Source organism: Cavia porcellus, unplaced genomic scaffold, assembly GCF_034190915.1.
Source record: "Cavia porcellus strain 051 isolate PalLab524CR breed Dunkin Hartley unplaced genomic scaffold, mCavPor4.1 scaffold_26, whole genome shotgun sequence".
Classification (NCBI taxonomy): domain Eukaryota; kingdom Metazoa; phylum Chordata; class Mammalia; order Rodentia; family Caviidae; genus Cavia; species Cavia porcellus.
The window spans coordinates 20,406,481-20,422,667 of NW_026947509.1; the positions used below are offsets into that span (position 1 = coordinate 20,406,481).

At 44.8% G+C, this 16,187-nt stretch overlaps 2 protein-coding genes across 3 annotated transcripts in view; both read left to right on the forward strand.

Moving 5' to 3' along the window:
• LOC100729948 (granzyme H-like) overlaps positions 1-5,155 on the forward strand; it is a 100,450-nt gene extending 95,295 nt beyond the window's left edge. The window contains exon 5 of the mRNA XM_063236846.1: positions 4,903-5,155. Coding sequence (XP_063092916.1) covers positions 4,903-5,046 — 144 coding nt within the window. The 3' untranslated portion in view covers positions 5,047-5,155. The remainder of the gene's footprint in view (positions 1-4,902) is intronic.
• Positions 1,920-14,743, forward strand: LOC100732497 (granzyme H-like). 2 transcript variants are annotated; one of them, XM_063236844.1, is made up of 5 exons: positions 1,920-2,033; positions 3,125-3,281; positions 13,543-13,678; positions 13,850-14,110; positions 14,500-14,743. In XM_063236844.1, exons 1-5 carry the CDS (start codon positions 1,979-1,981, stop codon positions 14,641-14,643), a joined length of 753 nt encoding a protein of 250 aa, XP_063092914.1. In that variant the 5' UTR covers positions 1,920-1,978; the 3' UTR covers positions 14,644-14,743. The 2 variants fall into 2 exon arrangements, with proteins under 2 accessions (XP_063092914.1, XP_063092915.1); XM_063236845.1 differs by lacking the exons at positions 13,543-13,678; positions 13,850-14,110; positions 14,500-14,743 and adding exons at positions 3,946-4,081; positions 4,253-4,633.
• Positions 14,744-16,187: the final 1,444 nt, after the last annotated feature.

Here is a 16,187-nt window from a genome sequence, read left to right on the forward strand (position 1 = left end):
GCTCAATTTTATAAAAGCCTTAATATCCTCCACACTACAGGTATACCTTACAATCCTCAGGGACAAGACATTGTTAAACGTGCACATCGTTCTCTTAAATTCACCATAGATAAAATAAAAAGGGAGACATGATACCCCACCAAGGGGTCCCCTAAAAATGTCCTTTCACATGCTCTTTTTATTTTAAATTTTCTGACCCTGGATGCTTCAGGCTGCTCCGCAGCATCTCGGTTTTGGCATACTCAGACTCAAACACGGTTTGCATCTGTTTTATAGAGAGACCCACTAATCAATGTGTGAAATGGCCCTGATCCAGTCCTTATCTGGGGACGAGGTTCAATATATGTTTACTCTCAACAAGATAAAAAAGCTAGATGGCTACCTAAACGCCTCATAAAACAAGTAGACAGTTCTTCAAAGACCCCATATAACGCCCAAAAATAATGTTATTTCCTGAGACACAATCCCCTGTGTTCTCTTACAGGTGACACATCTCCTTAGAGCCTTATGCTGCTTAGCCAGCCTTCTTGAGCCACACCACACCCATGATAGATTTTAACCCCTGCCAAACAGACTACAACTGCTGACAGCCATACACAAAACCCCATAACTGTAAAAGAGGCTCTTCTCGGTCTAAAAAAACATACGCCAGCCAAATAGACTACATCCAGTGTTATACAAGACATGCTCCAAGACACAAAAAAATGACTTCATACAGAGACACCAACAAATGACTGTCAACCCCTTCTCCTTAATTTTGGAGGGGGGGGGAGTTTTTCCCTTACCTAGTCCCCCTTTTGGGTCCCCTAGCTGACCTATTGTTTCTCATTTCTGTGAGTCTTATATTTTTCAGAGGATTATAATATTCATTAATAACCAGATAGACACATTTATGGCAAAGCCCATTCAGATACACTATCATCAGCTAGAGTTGACAGATCAACAAACCTACAGGAAAAAAATTCCCACGAGTGGCCCATATGATGATGCGGCCTAACTGCCCTGGGGCAATAGACAGACAGTCAGAGACAGACAACTAAGACATACATGTTAATTCCAACGGCCGCCTAAGACAGGCACAAGACCAACTGATGTTCTACAAGCCCATGACAGATAAGGCCTGGTTGGGTTCATACAATGAGGTCCTTGACCTAAGACAGACGCTGTCCTCACAGGGCCTGCTATACTCTTAATTAAATAATATAAAAAGGGAGGAGATGTAGGGAGCCGAGTGACAGGCATTGCTGCCTAGATGTCTCTCTCTCTCTCTCCTATGGGCACTGCGTCTGCCTACATTAACCATAATCCTCTTCTGCTTACGTCACTTATCCGGATGTGATGGTAACCCTGTTATATTCATCTGTTTAACCTCTTCCTGTCCCAGCTCCCGCCCTTAGCCCATAAAAGGTGTGATTATTTTCTCAATAAACGGGAGGCTTGATTGGGTTAACATCAACTTGCCTTCGTCTCTTTTTGTCTCCCCTATGTCTTTTATTTAATCCCCGTTTCTCCTCCAAGAGTTCCAAACTTGTTGATATGCAGGCCAGATCAGCCAGGTGCCATTTTGGAGTCAGGATGGAGAAGCCTGGAACCAGAACAGCAGCTGGCTTCATTCAGCCACTCCTAGAGCAGAGCAGATTGGTGAAAATTGCTTGGACTGAGTCCTGCCCCTGTGCACAATAGTCAAGACCGAGCTTTCCCTAAAGCTAACCAACTCCACCCACACAACACACAGGAATATAGTGAGGACTCCCAGTGTTTAACCAGCTCAGAAGGGAGTGGCCAGCCTGCCTCACCCCTGCTGATACTCCAGAATTCACCAGCAGATTGGGCAAAGCAGCAATCCCTAGACAGTATGCTTCAGAGTAATTATAACCAACACAGGATGTGCGAGGGACACCATTATCCATGTGTCTAACCCCATTCATTGCACTGCAGGGGCTCTGTTTGCTCTGACCTGGGCGGCCTTCCTGGGAAAATGACACCACTCCTACTCCTGCTGAGCTTGCTGCTGCCCCTTGAGGCTGGAACAGGTGAGTGGCCATCCCTTCTCCAGAGATCTGAGCTCATCCCACAAAATCCTCTCTGACTTTTCTGCCAGCCTTGGTTTCGAATTTTCCTAGGTCTCAGCTAGGAGTTTTCTGAGCCCCAGATCCAATTCCAAACCCAGACTCACAAATCCAAAGCTGGCTGGAAAGGGCAGCAAAAGGAGGGTGTTCTCAGATAATTTTTTAGGTGTTAGGCTCTCCACAGGGTTTTCTGCCTTACCTGGAAAGTGAGTTGTCCTCAGAAAAACATTCAAAAACAAAATCAAGAAAATGTAAAGCAACAAAAGTAAGTTATTCAAATCTGGTACTTAAAACCAGAACAGGCAGCTCAGACCAACAGCCTGTGGGGGAGAGGTGTCACAGGAGCCAGTTGCACTATCCAGTGCCCACCATCCCATTCCCAACCCAGAAGACAAGGTCAGGGTGCAGCTAGAGTCAGAGGTGGCATGATGACTGCATCCCATTTTCCATTACCTTGGCTTCACCTTAGGTCTTTGCAGCTGCACTTTGAGGATCTTCTCTACCTCTGTCTTTTGAAATTTTTATGGTCCTCAACCCCACCACACTACACTGCCCCATTACGCACTGATGAAAGGTTGATTAGAGATCAGATATACAGCCTAGAACAATTCCTGAGAACACAGATTGTGTTAGATCTAGACCATCAGGATGTTGGAGAATACAAATTCATAATCTCATAGGTAGACTGTTAGAAAATTCCACCAATCTGAAAATCATCAGAAGCTCAAAGAGATTGGAAAGACTCAGTGAAAAAGCAGGAATGAAGGCAGCTTCCCAGTATCTTATGGAACTCTTCTATCACTCAGCAGACCTTATCTCCTCCACATATGTGTCCAAAGTAGGAAGTAGAAGACCAGCACTATCCTGACTTTCTCAGAACAGGAACAGAGGACTTAAGGTTTAGAAAAAGTCATGCTGGCTCCAAGGCATGCAGCCCTTGGAACCTAAAATGAGTTCCTCCTGCTGGGTCCAGAGCATTCCAGATCCCATCTACATCCCTCACTTTCCCCAGTCTTCTCTCTAGACCACACTGCTCTCAGACACCCCATCTTCAGATTTTCTTTCAGAGATCATCGGGGGTCGTGAGGCCAAGCCCCACTCCTATCCCTATATGGCCTTTGTCCAGCGTCTGGTTGGAGAGGAGAAGCGCAGATGTGGTGGAGTCCTGGTACGAAAGAAATTTGTCCTGACAGCTGCACACTGTAACGGAAGGTAAGGAGGAGCAACCAGCCCACATTTGAAAGAACCAACAGGAACCTCTATCTTCCACGGGGACTGTAGCCTTAGAAGCTCCTGGGATACTGTTCACAAACCCATAAGAGCTCATCAGAAAGTAAGAAAAGCAAAAGGATCAAAAGTTCAGCTCAGTATCTGAATGTATGATAATTAACTTTATCAAGTATTCTGAGCCAAATGAATCTGAGGCTGGAAAAGTAAAAGGGAGATGAAGGAAGGGGAGAAAAGAAGGAAACTGAATGTGTTAGGCACACGTACTAATCTCTTACAGTGAATGCAGTCCTTGTGTACTGCAAACATGTAGGAATAAAAGTCCAAAAAAATGTTTCTTCCCAGTCATGGTAAGTTAGCTACTTAGTGAGATCCTGTCTCAAAAATAAAAATAAATTAAAAAGCACTTGGGAGCTGTAGCTCAGAGAAAGGAACAGGGTTCCAAATGCCTTAAAGAAGGAAAGAAGACTTTTAAAATAAAAGGTGGAGAAACAGAAGAGGTAAGTTTTAGAGTCAGAGAGTGACAGTACAGAACAATGACACAGGTGACAAGACACAGCAACCACACTGCCAAGCACAGCAGGTGCAGCCTGCCCTGCACAGCTCTTCTGTTATTTCACAACCTAAACCCATGCTCCTCTCTGTGCAGCTCAATAAATGTCATCCTTGGGGCCCACAACATCAAGAAACAAGAGAAGACCCAGCAGGTCATCCGTGTGAAAAGAGCCATCCCACACCCAGACCATGTTCCTGGAAGCTTCTCCAGTGACATCATGCTGCTGGAGGTGAGGCAAACCTTCCTGCTGACCTATCTCTTCTCATACAGGGTTGTCGCTCCCAGTGGAAATCTGCTCTTTTCCTCCTTGCCCTCTCATGGCCATCCCAATGTGTAGGTCCAGGGTCTATGGGGTCTATACCACAGGCTTATCTGGACTCTCTTGCTTATTCCCCATTAGCTGGAGAGAAAGGCCAAACAGACTAAAGCTGTGCAGCCCCTCAGACTGCATGAGCCAATGAGCCAGGTGAACCCAGGTGACCCGTGCCTTGTGGCAGGCTGGGGGATAACCACCCCATCGAATGATTCATTGCCAACTACACTGCAAGAGGTGGATCTGACAGTACAAGATGAACAAGAATGCAAATCTGCCATCCATGCCTACTCTGCTCTCACTGAGATTTGTGTGGGAGACCCAAAGGAAATGAAGATCTGTTCTGAGGGGAGGTTTCCACTGCCTATAGAGACAGAACCAGGGAAAGAGAAACTTCATGGGAAGATAACAGTGGCCATATCCCATGCTCTGGTCCAGAGCTTGACAGCCTAGGTTCCCCAGCAATTCAGTGTTTAATCCATTCCCTTGGTGGATAGGAGTAGAAGTGGGGGAAACAGCAGTTAACCAAATTCTGTGTAATCACCTAGTATCTCTAGGGTTGCACAGAAAGATTCAGATATGTTAAAACTGGAAAGTCAGAGTTAGGTTAAAGCCACTGGTCTGAAGGAGGCAACCAGGCCTGCCCTGCCCTCATCTCATAATCACAGCCCCCTGACAGAGGTTCAAAGACCATCACCAGGAAGAGGCCTATTCCATATTTTCCTTCTTGTCCACAGGGTGATTCTGGGACTCCCCTTGTGTGTAACAACATGATCCAAGGCATTTTGTCCAATGGAGCAAAGGACGATACACCCCCAGTAGTCTTCATGAAGGTGTCCCACTTCCTGCCCTGGATAAAGAAGACCATGGGGCACTTCTAACAGCAGACATAAAATTGGCCTCCTCTGTGCTTCATCATCTTTACTGAGGCAGAGGAAGCCTCCTGTGAGCACGAGCCACTGTGCAGTGACAATAAATGGATTTAAAGAATGACTCTGACTGAAGTCCTATTTATCCCCTGAACCCTGTTGAGCATGAAGCTGCACTGCTGGCCATTCTGGCTGTGGCTTCTTCTTTTCTCCCCACTCTCCCTATTCCATTAAGTCCATCCCATACATTTTCTTATTGATTACTCCAGCACATTTTGCTTAATCCTCAGCTCTCTAGTATCTTTAGCATTAGGAGGTGTCATCTCACATACAGTCCCATGTCCTTATACTTCAACTTCCAAATATAAATCTCTGTGCTTTAGGAATGCCTTACCATCTCTGCACCAGCAACAATTTGGCAGAGAATACAGTTGGGCAGTGAAGAGGGGTAACCGTAGAGACCCAGGAGGCCCAGGGTACTCAATTTCCTGTTTTGAGAACTGCTCTTCCCAGTGGGTCAGGTTTTTCCTGTTTAGGAGGTTGAGATGGCCCTCAGGACAACTCAGGCCCATTTCCTGTCCTGCCCTGGGCCAGCATGAAGTTCAGTCCACCTCGAGGCTTGCTGCCTGTCCTTTGCACACCAGCCCCTGTCTCCACCTGAGTTCCTCTGACCACCAGCTCCTTTCCTTTCCAGCTCCTGCAAGTTCCCCACTCTGTGTGATTCCCCTGTATCAGACAGTTCCAGAAAACCTGGAACTCTCCACTTCTACCTGGGCAGGGCTGGCTGTGCCCTGTTCCAATCCAGCATTCTCCAAGGCCTCAGGCATCACCTCCAATGAAGTCAGAGCAGCCTCAGCCCTTTCATCATGACCTGGCCTTGGAATCCAGTCTCTCCCTGCTTACAGGCATGTAAATCATCCTGTGAGTCAGTCCAGGGAAGCTGGACAAGAAGGATCACTTATCCCTCTATCAGCAAACACTCTTCTGATCTCTGTCTCTTTGTAGCAGATATATAATAGGCTCTGGTCTCACCTTTGGAAAACTCTGAGAAATGAGAAATTTCCTCTCAACATCCCTAAGTTCTCTCCTTCAACCAGTGCAGGTCAGCTTAACCCAAATAGATTTATATAGGGAATCCACTAGAAATCTTACTTTGAAAAACATTAAATTCTGTGTATTCTGTCTTGGTTGTGCACAACACTGTCAAATATATGATATTTTTGATTCCAAAAGAGCAATGTGTGATATTGGAAGAGCCATGCAGGTGCTCATAGCCAGGGATGACCCGATTGTGCCCACTGGAGTCTGGGTTTAAAGGTGTGGGAGGGGACACAAGGCAGCCCAACCAGGATGAATTTCAACCTACAAACTTCCAAGCTGCTGCACTTCAGATGTGAGACAGTTGTGACCTACATGAGCTTATTTAGGATCCCATATCACTCAAGCAGGTCTACTCCTGAGTGTATGTGACAAAAAAAAACTCATAGTAGTTATGCTTAATCAAGTGATCCCAAGGTCAAAAAGACTTCCTGTTACAGGAGTGAAATATCTTAGAGAATAATAGCAACAATTGCCAAGGAAGATTGCATTGATTTCAAAACATTTGCACAACAAAGGAATCTACAGAGTGAAGAGTAACACCCATCAAAACTTGGGAGAAAATCTTGGTGAGCAACTCTTCTAGCAGAAGGTTAATATTCAAATGCATAAAGATTCAAAATTTTAACACCAAAAAAGTAACAACCTGGTCCTGGTGGTGCATGCCTGTAATCCAAGCACTCAGAAAGCTGAGGCTAGAGAATTGCTGTGAGTCTGAGGCCAGTCTGGGTTACATAGTGAGTTCAAAGCTAGCCTGAACTGCACAGCAAGATCCAATCAATCAATCAATAAATAAATAAATAAAACCCAGTTGTTATATGGGCAGGTGAACTTTATGGATATGTCCCAAAACGTACAAACAAATGATGAAGAAGTACATAAAAGTGTATTCAACATCTTTAGACTTGAGTGAACTACATTAAGTTTCCATTTAGCTCCAGTCATAATCATTATCAAACAATAAATGCTTCTAAGCACTGGGTAAGAATGTAGATTAGGACTGTCACCATGGAAATACATATTATAGTTCCTCAAAAAATTGAAAACTATACAATATTGTAGAAATAATATAGATCCAGCATACTCTAGTGGTACCTGTGTACCTATACTTTTTACAGTGCAATTCACAATAACTAAGCCATAGAAATAACCTTGGCCCTTGTCTACTGATTAATGGATAAACACAATGTGACATATATACACACTGGAGTATCACTGAGGCACAGTGCCATAAGAAATCATTTCCGGAAACTGGAAATCATCGTGTTAAGGAAAATAAGTAGGAATCAGAATGACACATATAACACATATAACATATAAGTAGGAATCAGAATGACACATATAAGTTTCTTCCGGAAAAAGTTACAACCATGTTATTACAGTGATACACTCATATTCGTGTTCAGAGAAGCACAATTCATAACAGATATGACTTAGATGCAAACTGTATGTCTCTCCATCACTACATGCATTTTTTAAAAGGTGTCATTTGTACACAATGGAGTACTACTGTTCTATAAAGAAGGACAAACATGAGTCATTTGTAGAAAATGGTTTTACTTAGAGACCACAATGTTAAGTAAAATAAACTATCAACACAACCTTAAATATCACATGGTTTCTCATTTATAAGAAGCCTAAGTATAAATAAATAAATAAAAGAGAAAAATAAAAGACAAATAATAAGAAACAGAGTGATAGGGTTTTTTTTTTTTTTCAAATAAAAGAGTACTAAGAGATGTAAGGAGGGGAAAGAGAGAAGACAAAAAGAGGGCAAGAAGAAATAAGATGCATTACACGTCAAGTCCCCACAACAAATGTCTCATTAGACAACACAAGTATTATAACAAATTTTTCAATTGTCTGGGGGAGATAGACAAGTGAATGCTATTTTTCCTTCCTGCTCTCTGAATTTTATTAATGAATAGATAACATATTTACAGTTAGAAACAAAATTTTGCTTTTAAATTATTTACTACTGGGAAAGTTAAGTTAAAAACAAGCTCAGCTTTGATGAATGTTAATGGTCTTCTATTGAAAAGGAAGACACACCAGAATTTTTTCTTCTCAAATGTAATACTCCTCATAGAAGAACATGTAAAACATAGACACATGGACAGGAAATCACCAAATCACCAAATCAAATTATTTAGATGTACATTTGGTTCTTGAGCAACATGGTTGCAGTCCAGGTCAGGCTGGCTCCAAGACAGGAACACTATGGCAGGATTTCATGGAGCAAGGCAACTCTCAATTCCTATAGAATGGAAGAAGAGAAAAGAAAAAGAGCCCTAAAAACAAGGGATCAGTACCCAGATACATACCCCAAAACACCTCCATATGTAGTTCAGGTTGTTCTACTGGGATCCACAACAGCACAATCAAAGTAATGGGAGTAATCTATGTCAAGGCATAGATTGAACTCCAAAGGCCCACAGCAACTTGCTAACTTAGACCAAAAATGCCATGTGCAGACATTTTGTTTAAAATTATTGAGAAGAGAGGTGGACTCCCTCACACTAAATGTTTTTGAAAATGTAAATGAGAAGTGTTTAGGATTCCCTCGGAAGGAGGCTGAGGTGACGTTAGAGTCACCAGGTAGATTTACTGGATGCTGCCCATGCTTTGTTATTGCTAAGTACGTCGCTCCACTATGGCCTTCCTGAGATTGGGTTACTGGGGTTCTGTCTCTCACCAGATTGTCAGCTCACTCTCCAGTGTGCTTGCTCCTAGCACAAGAGATGGTGCTCTGATGCTCAGATGCTGCCGAAACTATCCTGATGGACTTAGAAACCTGGCATTGATAATTCTGTCACTGGGAACCCGGGTTTCTGAGGATGTACTGTCCAATACCACATCCTACAGTTCCACCTTACACCTTTGGGTTTCTGGTGAGGACTGGAACACATAATTTTCACTGGCTCATCAACTGTGATCACTGTACGATTCTCACACACTTAGAAGATGTCATGATAAGGGGAAGCAGTGGCAGTAGTATGTTTTTTTAGAAAGCCGCCCAGAGTAAAGCACCACAAAACCAGTGGGAAACATAAAGTCACTAAGCCAACTCCTCCCTCTTCCTCTGCTGGAGGTTAAAAGACAACATGGACAAAGTTTCAGAACCTCTGACCTGGGGATCTTTCTTGGGAAGATACAGCTGCTCCTGCTCCTGTTGGCTTTCTTTCTGTACCCCAGAGCAGAGGTAGGTGAGTGACCATCTCCACCCTTCAGAGGCGCACAGTGCTCATGGATATCCTGTCCCTGTGCACACACCCAATCCTTCTCTCTGCCATCACTACTCTGAACCTGAACTCCAATCCCACCAAACTGGAAAACCCTAGAGTGGACACTGCATAAGCTAACAAAAGCATTCTCAAGAAGATCCAGTGAGTACTGTCCCCTCAGGAAGCCCCATCTTGGACATCTGGAAAGGGGGTCATTCCTCAAAGTGTTTTCAAATGGTGAGAAGTAAAAAGGAGAAAATACCAAATGCTCCTGGACAAGTAGAATAGGCCAGTCATCCATGTCAGAGGTGGGAGAAGGCTTTGCCTTCATCAACTGCCTAGCAGGGATGCCCAGAGTCAGTGACCCCAGAATGGATGGAATCCCTGTCCTCAGAACACTATTTTTGCCTTTCTCAGTCCTAGTCTCTTTCTCCAGCTCTGCTTTCCTCCTCAAGACTTTAGTGGCTCCTTTGATTTCCTGTAGAAGCCACAGAGCTGTTGTGGCCCAGGGCATTATCTCTGTTTTCCAGAATCCCATCTGCACTGCCCCACCAGTGTCATCCAGACACTAACTGTAGCTCTTCCTTCATGAAGCCAGTGAACAGTTCTGATGCACCCACCACATTTCAGGCCCTAGGAAAGAGGATAAAACCACATCCATAATACACCTGAAACCATTCCAAGAGGAACCATCACTATCCTAGACATCACAGAACTCAGAAGGGTTTTAGATACTCAAGGGAAATAAAAAGTCAGTAGAGGAATAAAGAAAAGCCCCACAGGGTTTATTTTCTCCAGATAGGTTCTCCAGATTTGATTCATCTCCAGTCAAATGGAGGAAAAAGATTTGTAGACCAAGATGTGATTTCCCTTGCTATCGAAAAGTAGTTGAGGCTCCTTTTTCTAGGTTCCTTCCCACTTCAGGCCATCCCAAGCCCCCAAATACCCAACAGTTCAGAGCCACCAGTAGATGCTTGTTCACTGACTCAGTGGCTAAACCCAGTCTTCTTGATTTTTCAGGAGAGACCATCATATCCTGACACAAAGCCAAACCCCACACCCGCCCCTACATGGCCTACTTTAAGATCAGGCCTAAAAATCTTGGAAATATGTGTGGTGACTTTCTGATACAAGAAGACTTTGTGCTGATAGCCGCTCACTGTTCAGGGAAGTGAGGAACAAAAAACAGCCCACAGTCTCTGGGAAACACTTCTCAGAGCCTTTCTTCCCAAGGAGCTTCCTGAGCTCATAGAGACACACATTCAGGAGGCTCATTGAGGGTGAGAAAAGGCCATCATGTCCCAAGGGAAAATAAGCAAGTTGGCACCAAAGAATTCCTGACATAAGGAAAATCAGGACAATCAAGCCTGATATGTTTAGCCCAGGATCATAACCATGCAAAGTAAAGCAGTTTCATGTGTTTTCCAAGAGGCAACTGACCCCTGAAACCTCTAGTGCCCCAGATCCAATATTTCAGCCTTAGTACTAAGAGGAAGGAGGCACAGTCATCCAGTCAGGTTGCCCTCTGTCATCTGCATCTGTACCCTTTACCAGCTGTAGCCAGCTCTTCACACCTCCTGGGCTGTGTCCTCTGTTTCTCCACATCCACCACTGCCTTCTCTGTACAGCCCAACAAAGGTCACCCTCAGGGCCTACAACATCAAGGAACAGGACACCCAGCAGGTCATCCGTGTACTTAAAGTCCTTCCCCACGAGGCCTACTATAATCCTAAAATCTTCATCAATGACCTCATGCCCTGAAGGTAAGCCACATATCCTTGTGACTCTTGCTTTCCTCATGCAGTGTTGCAACTTCGACTGGGACTCTATCCCTGCCCTCTTTGCCATCATGTCCATCACACTGTCCATGCCCAGGAGCCATACACTGATCCAGACATTCTTACTTCTTTCCCACCAGCTGAAGAAAAAGGCCAACCTGACTAAGCTGTTCAGCCCTTCAGGCTGCCCAAGGCCAAGTCCCAGGTGAAGCTAGGTGCCCAGTGCCAAATGGTTGGATAGGAAGATTCACCCCATAGAAAAGATTTGCAAGCACATAGAAGGAGGTAGAGATGGTAGTGCAGAAGGATGAGAAGTGCGAGGCCCTCTTTCCAAAGTATTATAACCGTGCTACTGAGATTTGCATGGGAGACACATAGATTAAAAATGCTTCCTTTATGGTAAGACTAGGTTACTCTCCACTCAGCTTTGGAGGAAGAAGTCTTTGGGACAGATCTAAGACCAGGAGACCCAAGCAGTAGGGATTCCTTCACCTAGCAGGCTGTGATGTTTCTCCTTGAAAAGAGAAAAGGGGAGCAGACTCAGCTTGGAGGTAACTAAAGCCTCTACAACTTTACCAAGGGGCCTCTGGTGATGGAAAGTCCACTGGAAGCTTCAGTTTGCAACACGCTGCCTGAGCTCATGTCACAGGCATGATAAAACTGTTTCCTAGGTGTACAGTAATTATAGCCAGTTGGCTCCTGAGCTGGCAGCCCTCTTAATCAATGAGTTCATCCTCTGTGCCTAGTGTCAGACCTGCTCATCAGTCTCCATGGCCTGAAATCAATGGTCCTCACAACTCTACAGGGGTGAGTTTCAGACCTGGAGATAAAGACAAGGGCTGGCCCCAAAAGTGACAATGTCCATAGTCAGAGCTCACCAGCTAACAGCTCCAGGGCCTGTACTTACCTCTGATCCCTCAGAAGCAGACTTACAATCAGTACTGCATGAGGAGGTTTGGGATATTGAAAGTAAGAAGGTAGGCAGTGCACTGGCTCACAGACTCTACTTACAGGGTGATTCTGGAGGCTCCATGGTGTGTAATAATGTGGCCCAGGGCATTATCTCCTATGAACCAAAGAATAGGATTACTCCACATATCAACAGCAAAGTCTCACAGTTTCTATGCTGGATAAAGAAAAACCAAGAAACAGAGCTGACTACAGGGAGCAAACTAAATCCCCTCTATGAACAACCATCTTTCCTGGAGCTGAATCTAGAATCACTCTAGAGCAGATGCCAGCAACTAAATAAATGTTTCATCTCAGTAAGAAGGCTGGTTTCTTGTTTGCTCACTTACTTTGGTTCATGAGGACCAACTCCATGCTAAGCAGGCCAGTGCCACAGTTCGGATGATTTCTACCTCCTCCCCTCCTTCTCCACTCAATATCTTTCCAAATCCCCTCTTCAAAACTGTTAACCAGCTCCTCCTTGTATACTTTAGTTTCTCCACAGCCTCTCTTTTTGCAAGGGCTAAAGTTAAGCACTGAGGAAAATGTGGACAGATCTCATTCTGGGGCCCAGAGGGACATGTGACCTCTTTATGTGTCACATGCAGAAGGAAAGGAAGATAATTTCACAGGTCCAGAAGATCAGTCAGGCACCATTGAGATCACCCACTGAAAAGCCCCACTCCTATACCTATATGGCCTTTGTCCAGCGTCTGGTTGGAGAGGAGAAGCACAGATGTGGTGGTGTCCTGGTACGAAAGAAATTTGTCCTGACAGCTGCACACTGAAACGGAAGGTGAGGAGGAGCAACCAGCCCACATTTGAAAGAACCAACAGGAATCTCTATCTTCCATGGGGACTGTAGCCTTAGGAGCTCCTGGGATACTGTTCACAAACCCATAAGAGCTCATCAGAAAGTAAGAAAAGCAAAAGGATCAAAAGTTCAGCTCAGTATCTGAATGTATGATAATAAACTTTATCAAGTATTCTGAGCCAAATGAATCTGAGGCTGGAAAAGTAAAAGGGAGATGAAGGAAGGGGAGAAAAGAAGGAAACTGAATGTGTAAGGCACATGTACTAATCTCTTACAGTGAATGCAGTCCTTGTGTACTGCAAACATGTAGGAATAAAAGTCCAAAAAAATGTTTCTTCCCAGTCATGGTAAGTTAGCTGCTTAGTGAGATCCTGTCTCAAAAATAAAAATAAATTAAAAAGCACTTGGGAGCTGTAGCTCAGAGAAAGGAACAGGGTTCCAAATGCCTTAAAGAAGGAAAGAAGACTTTTAAAATGAAAGGTGGAGAAATAGAAGAGGTAAGTTTTAGAGTCAGACAGTGACAGTACAGAACAATGACACAGGTGACAAGACATAGCAACCACACTGCCAAGCACAGCAGGTGCAGCCTGCCCTGCACAGCTCTTCTGTTATTTCACAACCTAAACCCATGCTCCTCTCTGTGCAGCTCAATAAATGTCATCCTTGGGGTCCACAACATCAAGAAACAAGAGAAGACCCAGCAGGTCATCCGTGTGAAAAGAGCGATCCCACACCCAGACCATGTTCCTGGAAGGTTCTCCAATGACATCATGCTGCTGGAGGTGAGGCAAACCTTCCTGCTGAACTTTCTGTTCTCATACAGGGTTGTCGCTCCCAGTGGAAATCTGCTCTTTTCCTCCTTGCCCTCTCATAGCCATCCCAATGTGTAGGTCCAGGGTCTATGGGGTCTATACCACAGGCTTATCTGGACTCTCTTGCTTATTCCCCATTAGCTGGAGAGAAAGGCCAAACAGACTAAAGCTGTGCAGCCCCTCAGACTGCATGAGGCCATGAGCCAGGTAAACCCAGGTGACACATGCCTTGTGGCAGGCTGGGGGAAAACCACCCTTTCGAATGATTCATTGCCAACTACACTGCAAGAGGTGGAGCTGACAGTACAAGATGAACAAGAATGCAAATCTGCCATCCATGCCTACTCTGCTCTCACTGAGATTTGTGTGGGAGACCCAATGGAAATGAAGATCTGTTCTAAGGTGAGGTTTCCACTGCCTATAGAGACAGAACCAGGGAAAGAGAAACTTCGTGGGAAGATAACAGTGGCCATATCCCATGCTCTGGTCCAGAGCTTGACAGCCTAGGTTCCCCAGCAATTCAGTGTTTAATCCATTCCCTTGGTGGATAGGAGTAGAAGTGGGGGAAACAGCAGTTAACCAAATTCTGTGTAATCACCTAGTATCTCTAGGATTGCACAGAAAGATTCAGATAGGTTAAAACTGGAAAGTCAGAGTTAGGTTAAAGCCACTGGTCTGAAGGAGGCAACCAGGCCTGCCCTGCCCTCATCTCATAATCACAGCCCCCTGACAGAGGTTCAAAGACCATCACCAGGAAGAGGCCTATTCCATATTTTCCTTCTTGTCCACAGGGTGATTCTGGGACTCCCCTTGTGTGTAACAACATGATCCAAGGCATTTTGTCCAATGGAGCAAAGGACGATACACCCCCAGTAGTCTTCATGAAGGTGTCCCACTTCCTGCCCTGGATAAAGAAGACCATGGGGCACTTCTAACAGCAGACATAAAATTGGCCTCCTCTGTGCTTCATCATCTTTACTGAGGCAGAGGAAGCCTCCTGTGAGCACGAGCCACTGTGCAGTGACAATAAATGGATTTGAAGAATGACTGTGACTGAAGTCCTATTTATCCCCGAACCCTGTTGAGCATGAAGCTACACTGCTGGCCATTCTGGCTGTGGCTTCTTCTTTTCTCCCCACTCTTCCTATTCCCTTAAGTCCATCCCATACATTTTCTTATTGATTACTCCAGCACATTTTGCTTAATCCTCAGCTCTCTAGTATCTTTAGCATTAGGAGGTGTCATCTCACATACAGTCCCATGTCCTTACACTTCAACTTCCAAATATAAATCTCTGTGCTTTAGGAATGCCTTACCATCTCTGCGCCAGCAACAATTTGGCAGAGAATACAGTTGGGCCGTGAAGAGAGGTAACTCTAGAGACCCAGGAGGCCCAGGGTACTCAATTTCCTGTTTTGAGAACTGCTCTTCCCAGTGGGTCAGGTTTTTCCTGTTTAGGAGGTTGAGATGGCCCTCAGGACAACTCAGGCCCATTTCCTGTCCTGCCCTGGGCCAGCATGAAGTTCAGTCCACCTCGAGGCTTGCTGCCTGTCCTTTGCACACCAGCCCCTGTCTCCACCTGAGTTCCTCTGACCACCAGCTCCTTTCCTTTCCAGCTCCTGCAAGTTCCCAACTCTGTGTGATTCCCCTGTATCAGACAGTTCCAGAAAACCTGGAACTCTCCACTTCTACCTGGGCAGGGCTGGCTGTGCCCTGTTCCAATCCAGCATTCTCCAAGGGCTCAGGCATCACCTCCAATGAAGTCAGAGCAGCCTCAACCCTTTCATCACGGCCTGGCCTTGGAATCCAGTCTCTCCCTGCTTACAGGCATGTAAATCATCCTGTGAGTCAGTCCAGGGAAGCTGGACAGGAAGGATCACTTATCCCTCTATCAGCAAACATTCTTCTGATCTCTGTCTCTTTGTAGCAGATATATAATAGGCTCTGGTCTCACCTTTGGAAAACTCTCAGAAATGAGAAATTTCCTCTAAACATCCCTAAGTTCTCTCCTTCAACCAGTGCAGGTCAGCTTAACCCAAATAGATTTATATAGGGAATCCACTAGAAATCTTACTTTGAAAAACATTAAATTCTGTGTATTCTGTCTTGGTTGTGCACAACACTGTCAAATATATGATACTTTTGGTTCCAGAAGAGCAATGTGTGATATTGGAAGAGCCATGCAGGTGCTCATAGCCATAGATGACCTGATTGTGGCCACTTGAGTCTGGGTTTAAAGGTGTGGGAGTGGACACAAGGCAGCCCAACCAGGATGAATTTCAACCTACAAACTTCCAAGCTGCTGCACTTCAGATGTGAGACAGTTGTGACCTACATGATCTTATTTAGGATCCCATATCACTCAAGCAGCTCTACTCCTGAGTGTATGTGACAAAAAAAAAAAAACTCATAATAGTTATGCTTAATCAAGTGATCCCAACTTCAAAAAGACTTCCTGTTACAGGAGTGGAATATCTTA

Bases quoted from the DNA above. Each gene is read 5' to 3' on its own strand.
- LOC100732497 (XM_063236844.1), top strand. From the start codon at position 1,979: ATGACACCACTCCTACTCCTGCTGAGCTTGCTGCTGCCCCTTGAGGCT. The intron at 3,282-13,542 runs GTAAGGAGGAGC...CTCTCTGTGCAG, and splicing joins GCTGCACACTGTAACGGAAG to CTCAATAAATGTCATCCTTG. The intron at 13,679-13,849 runs GTGAGGCAAACC...ATTCCCCATTAG, and splicing joins ATGACATCATGCTGCTGGAG to CTGGAGAGAAAGGCCAAACA.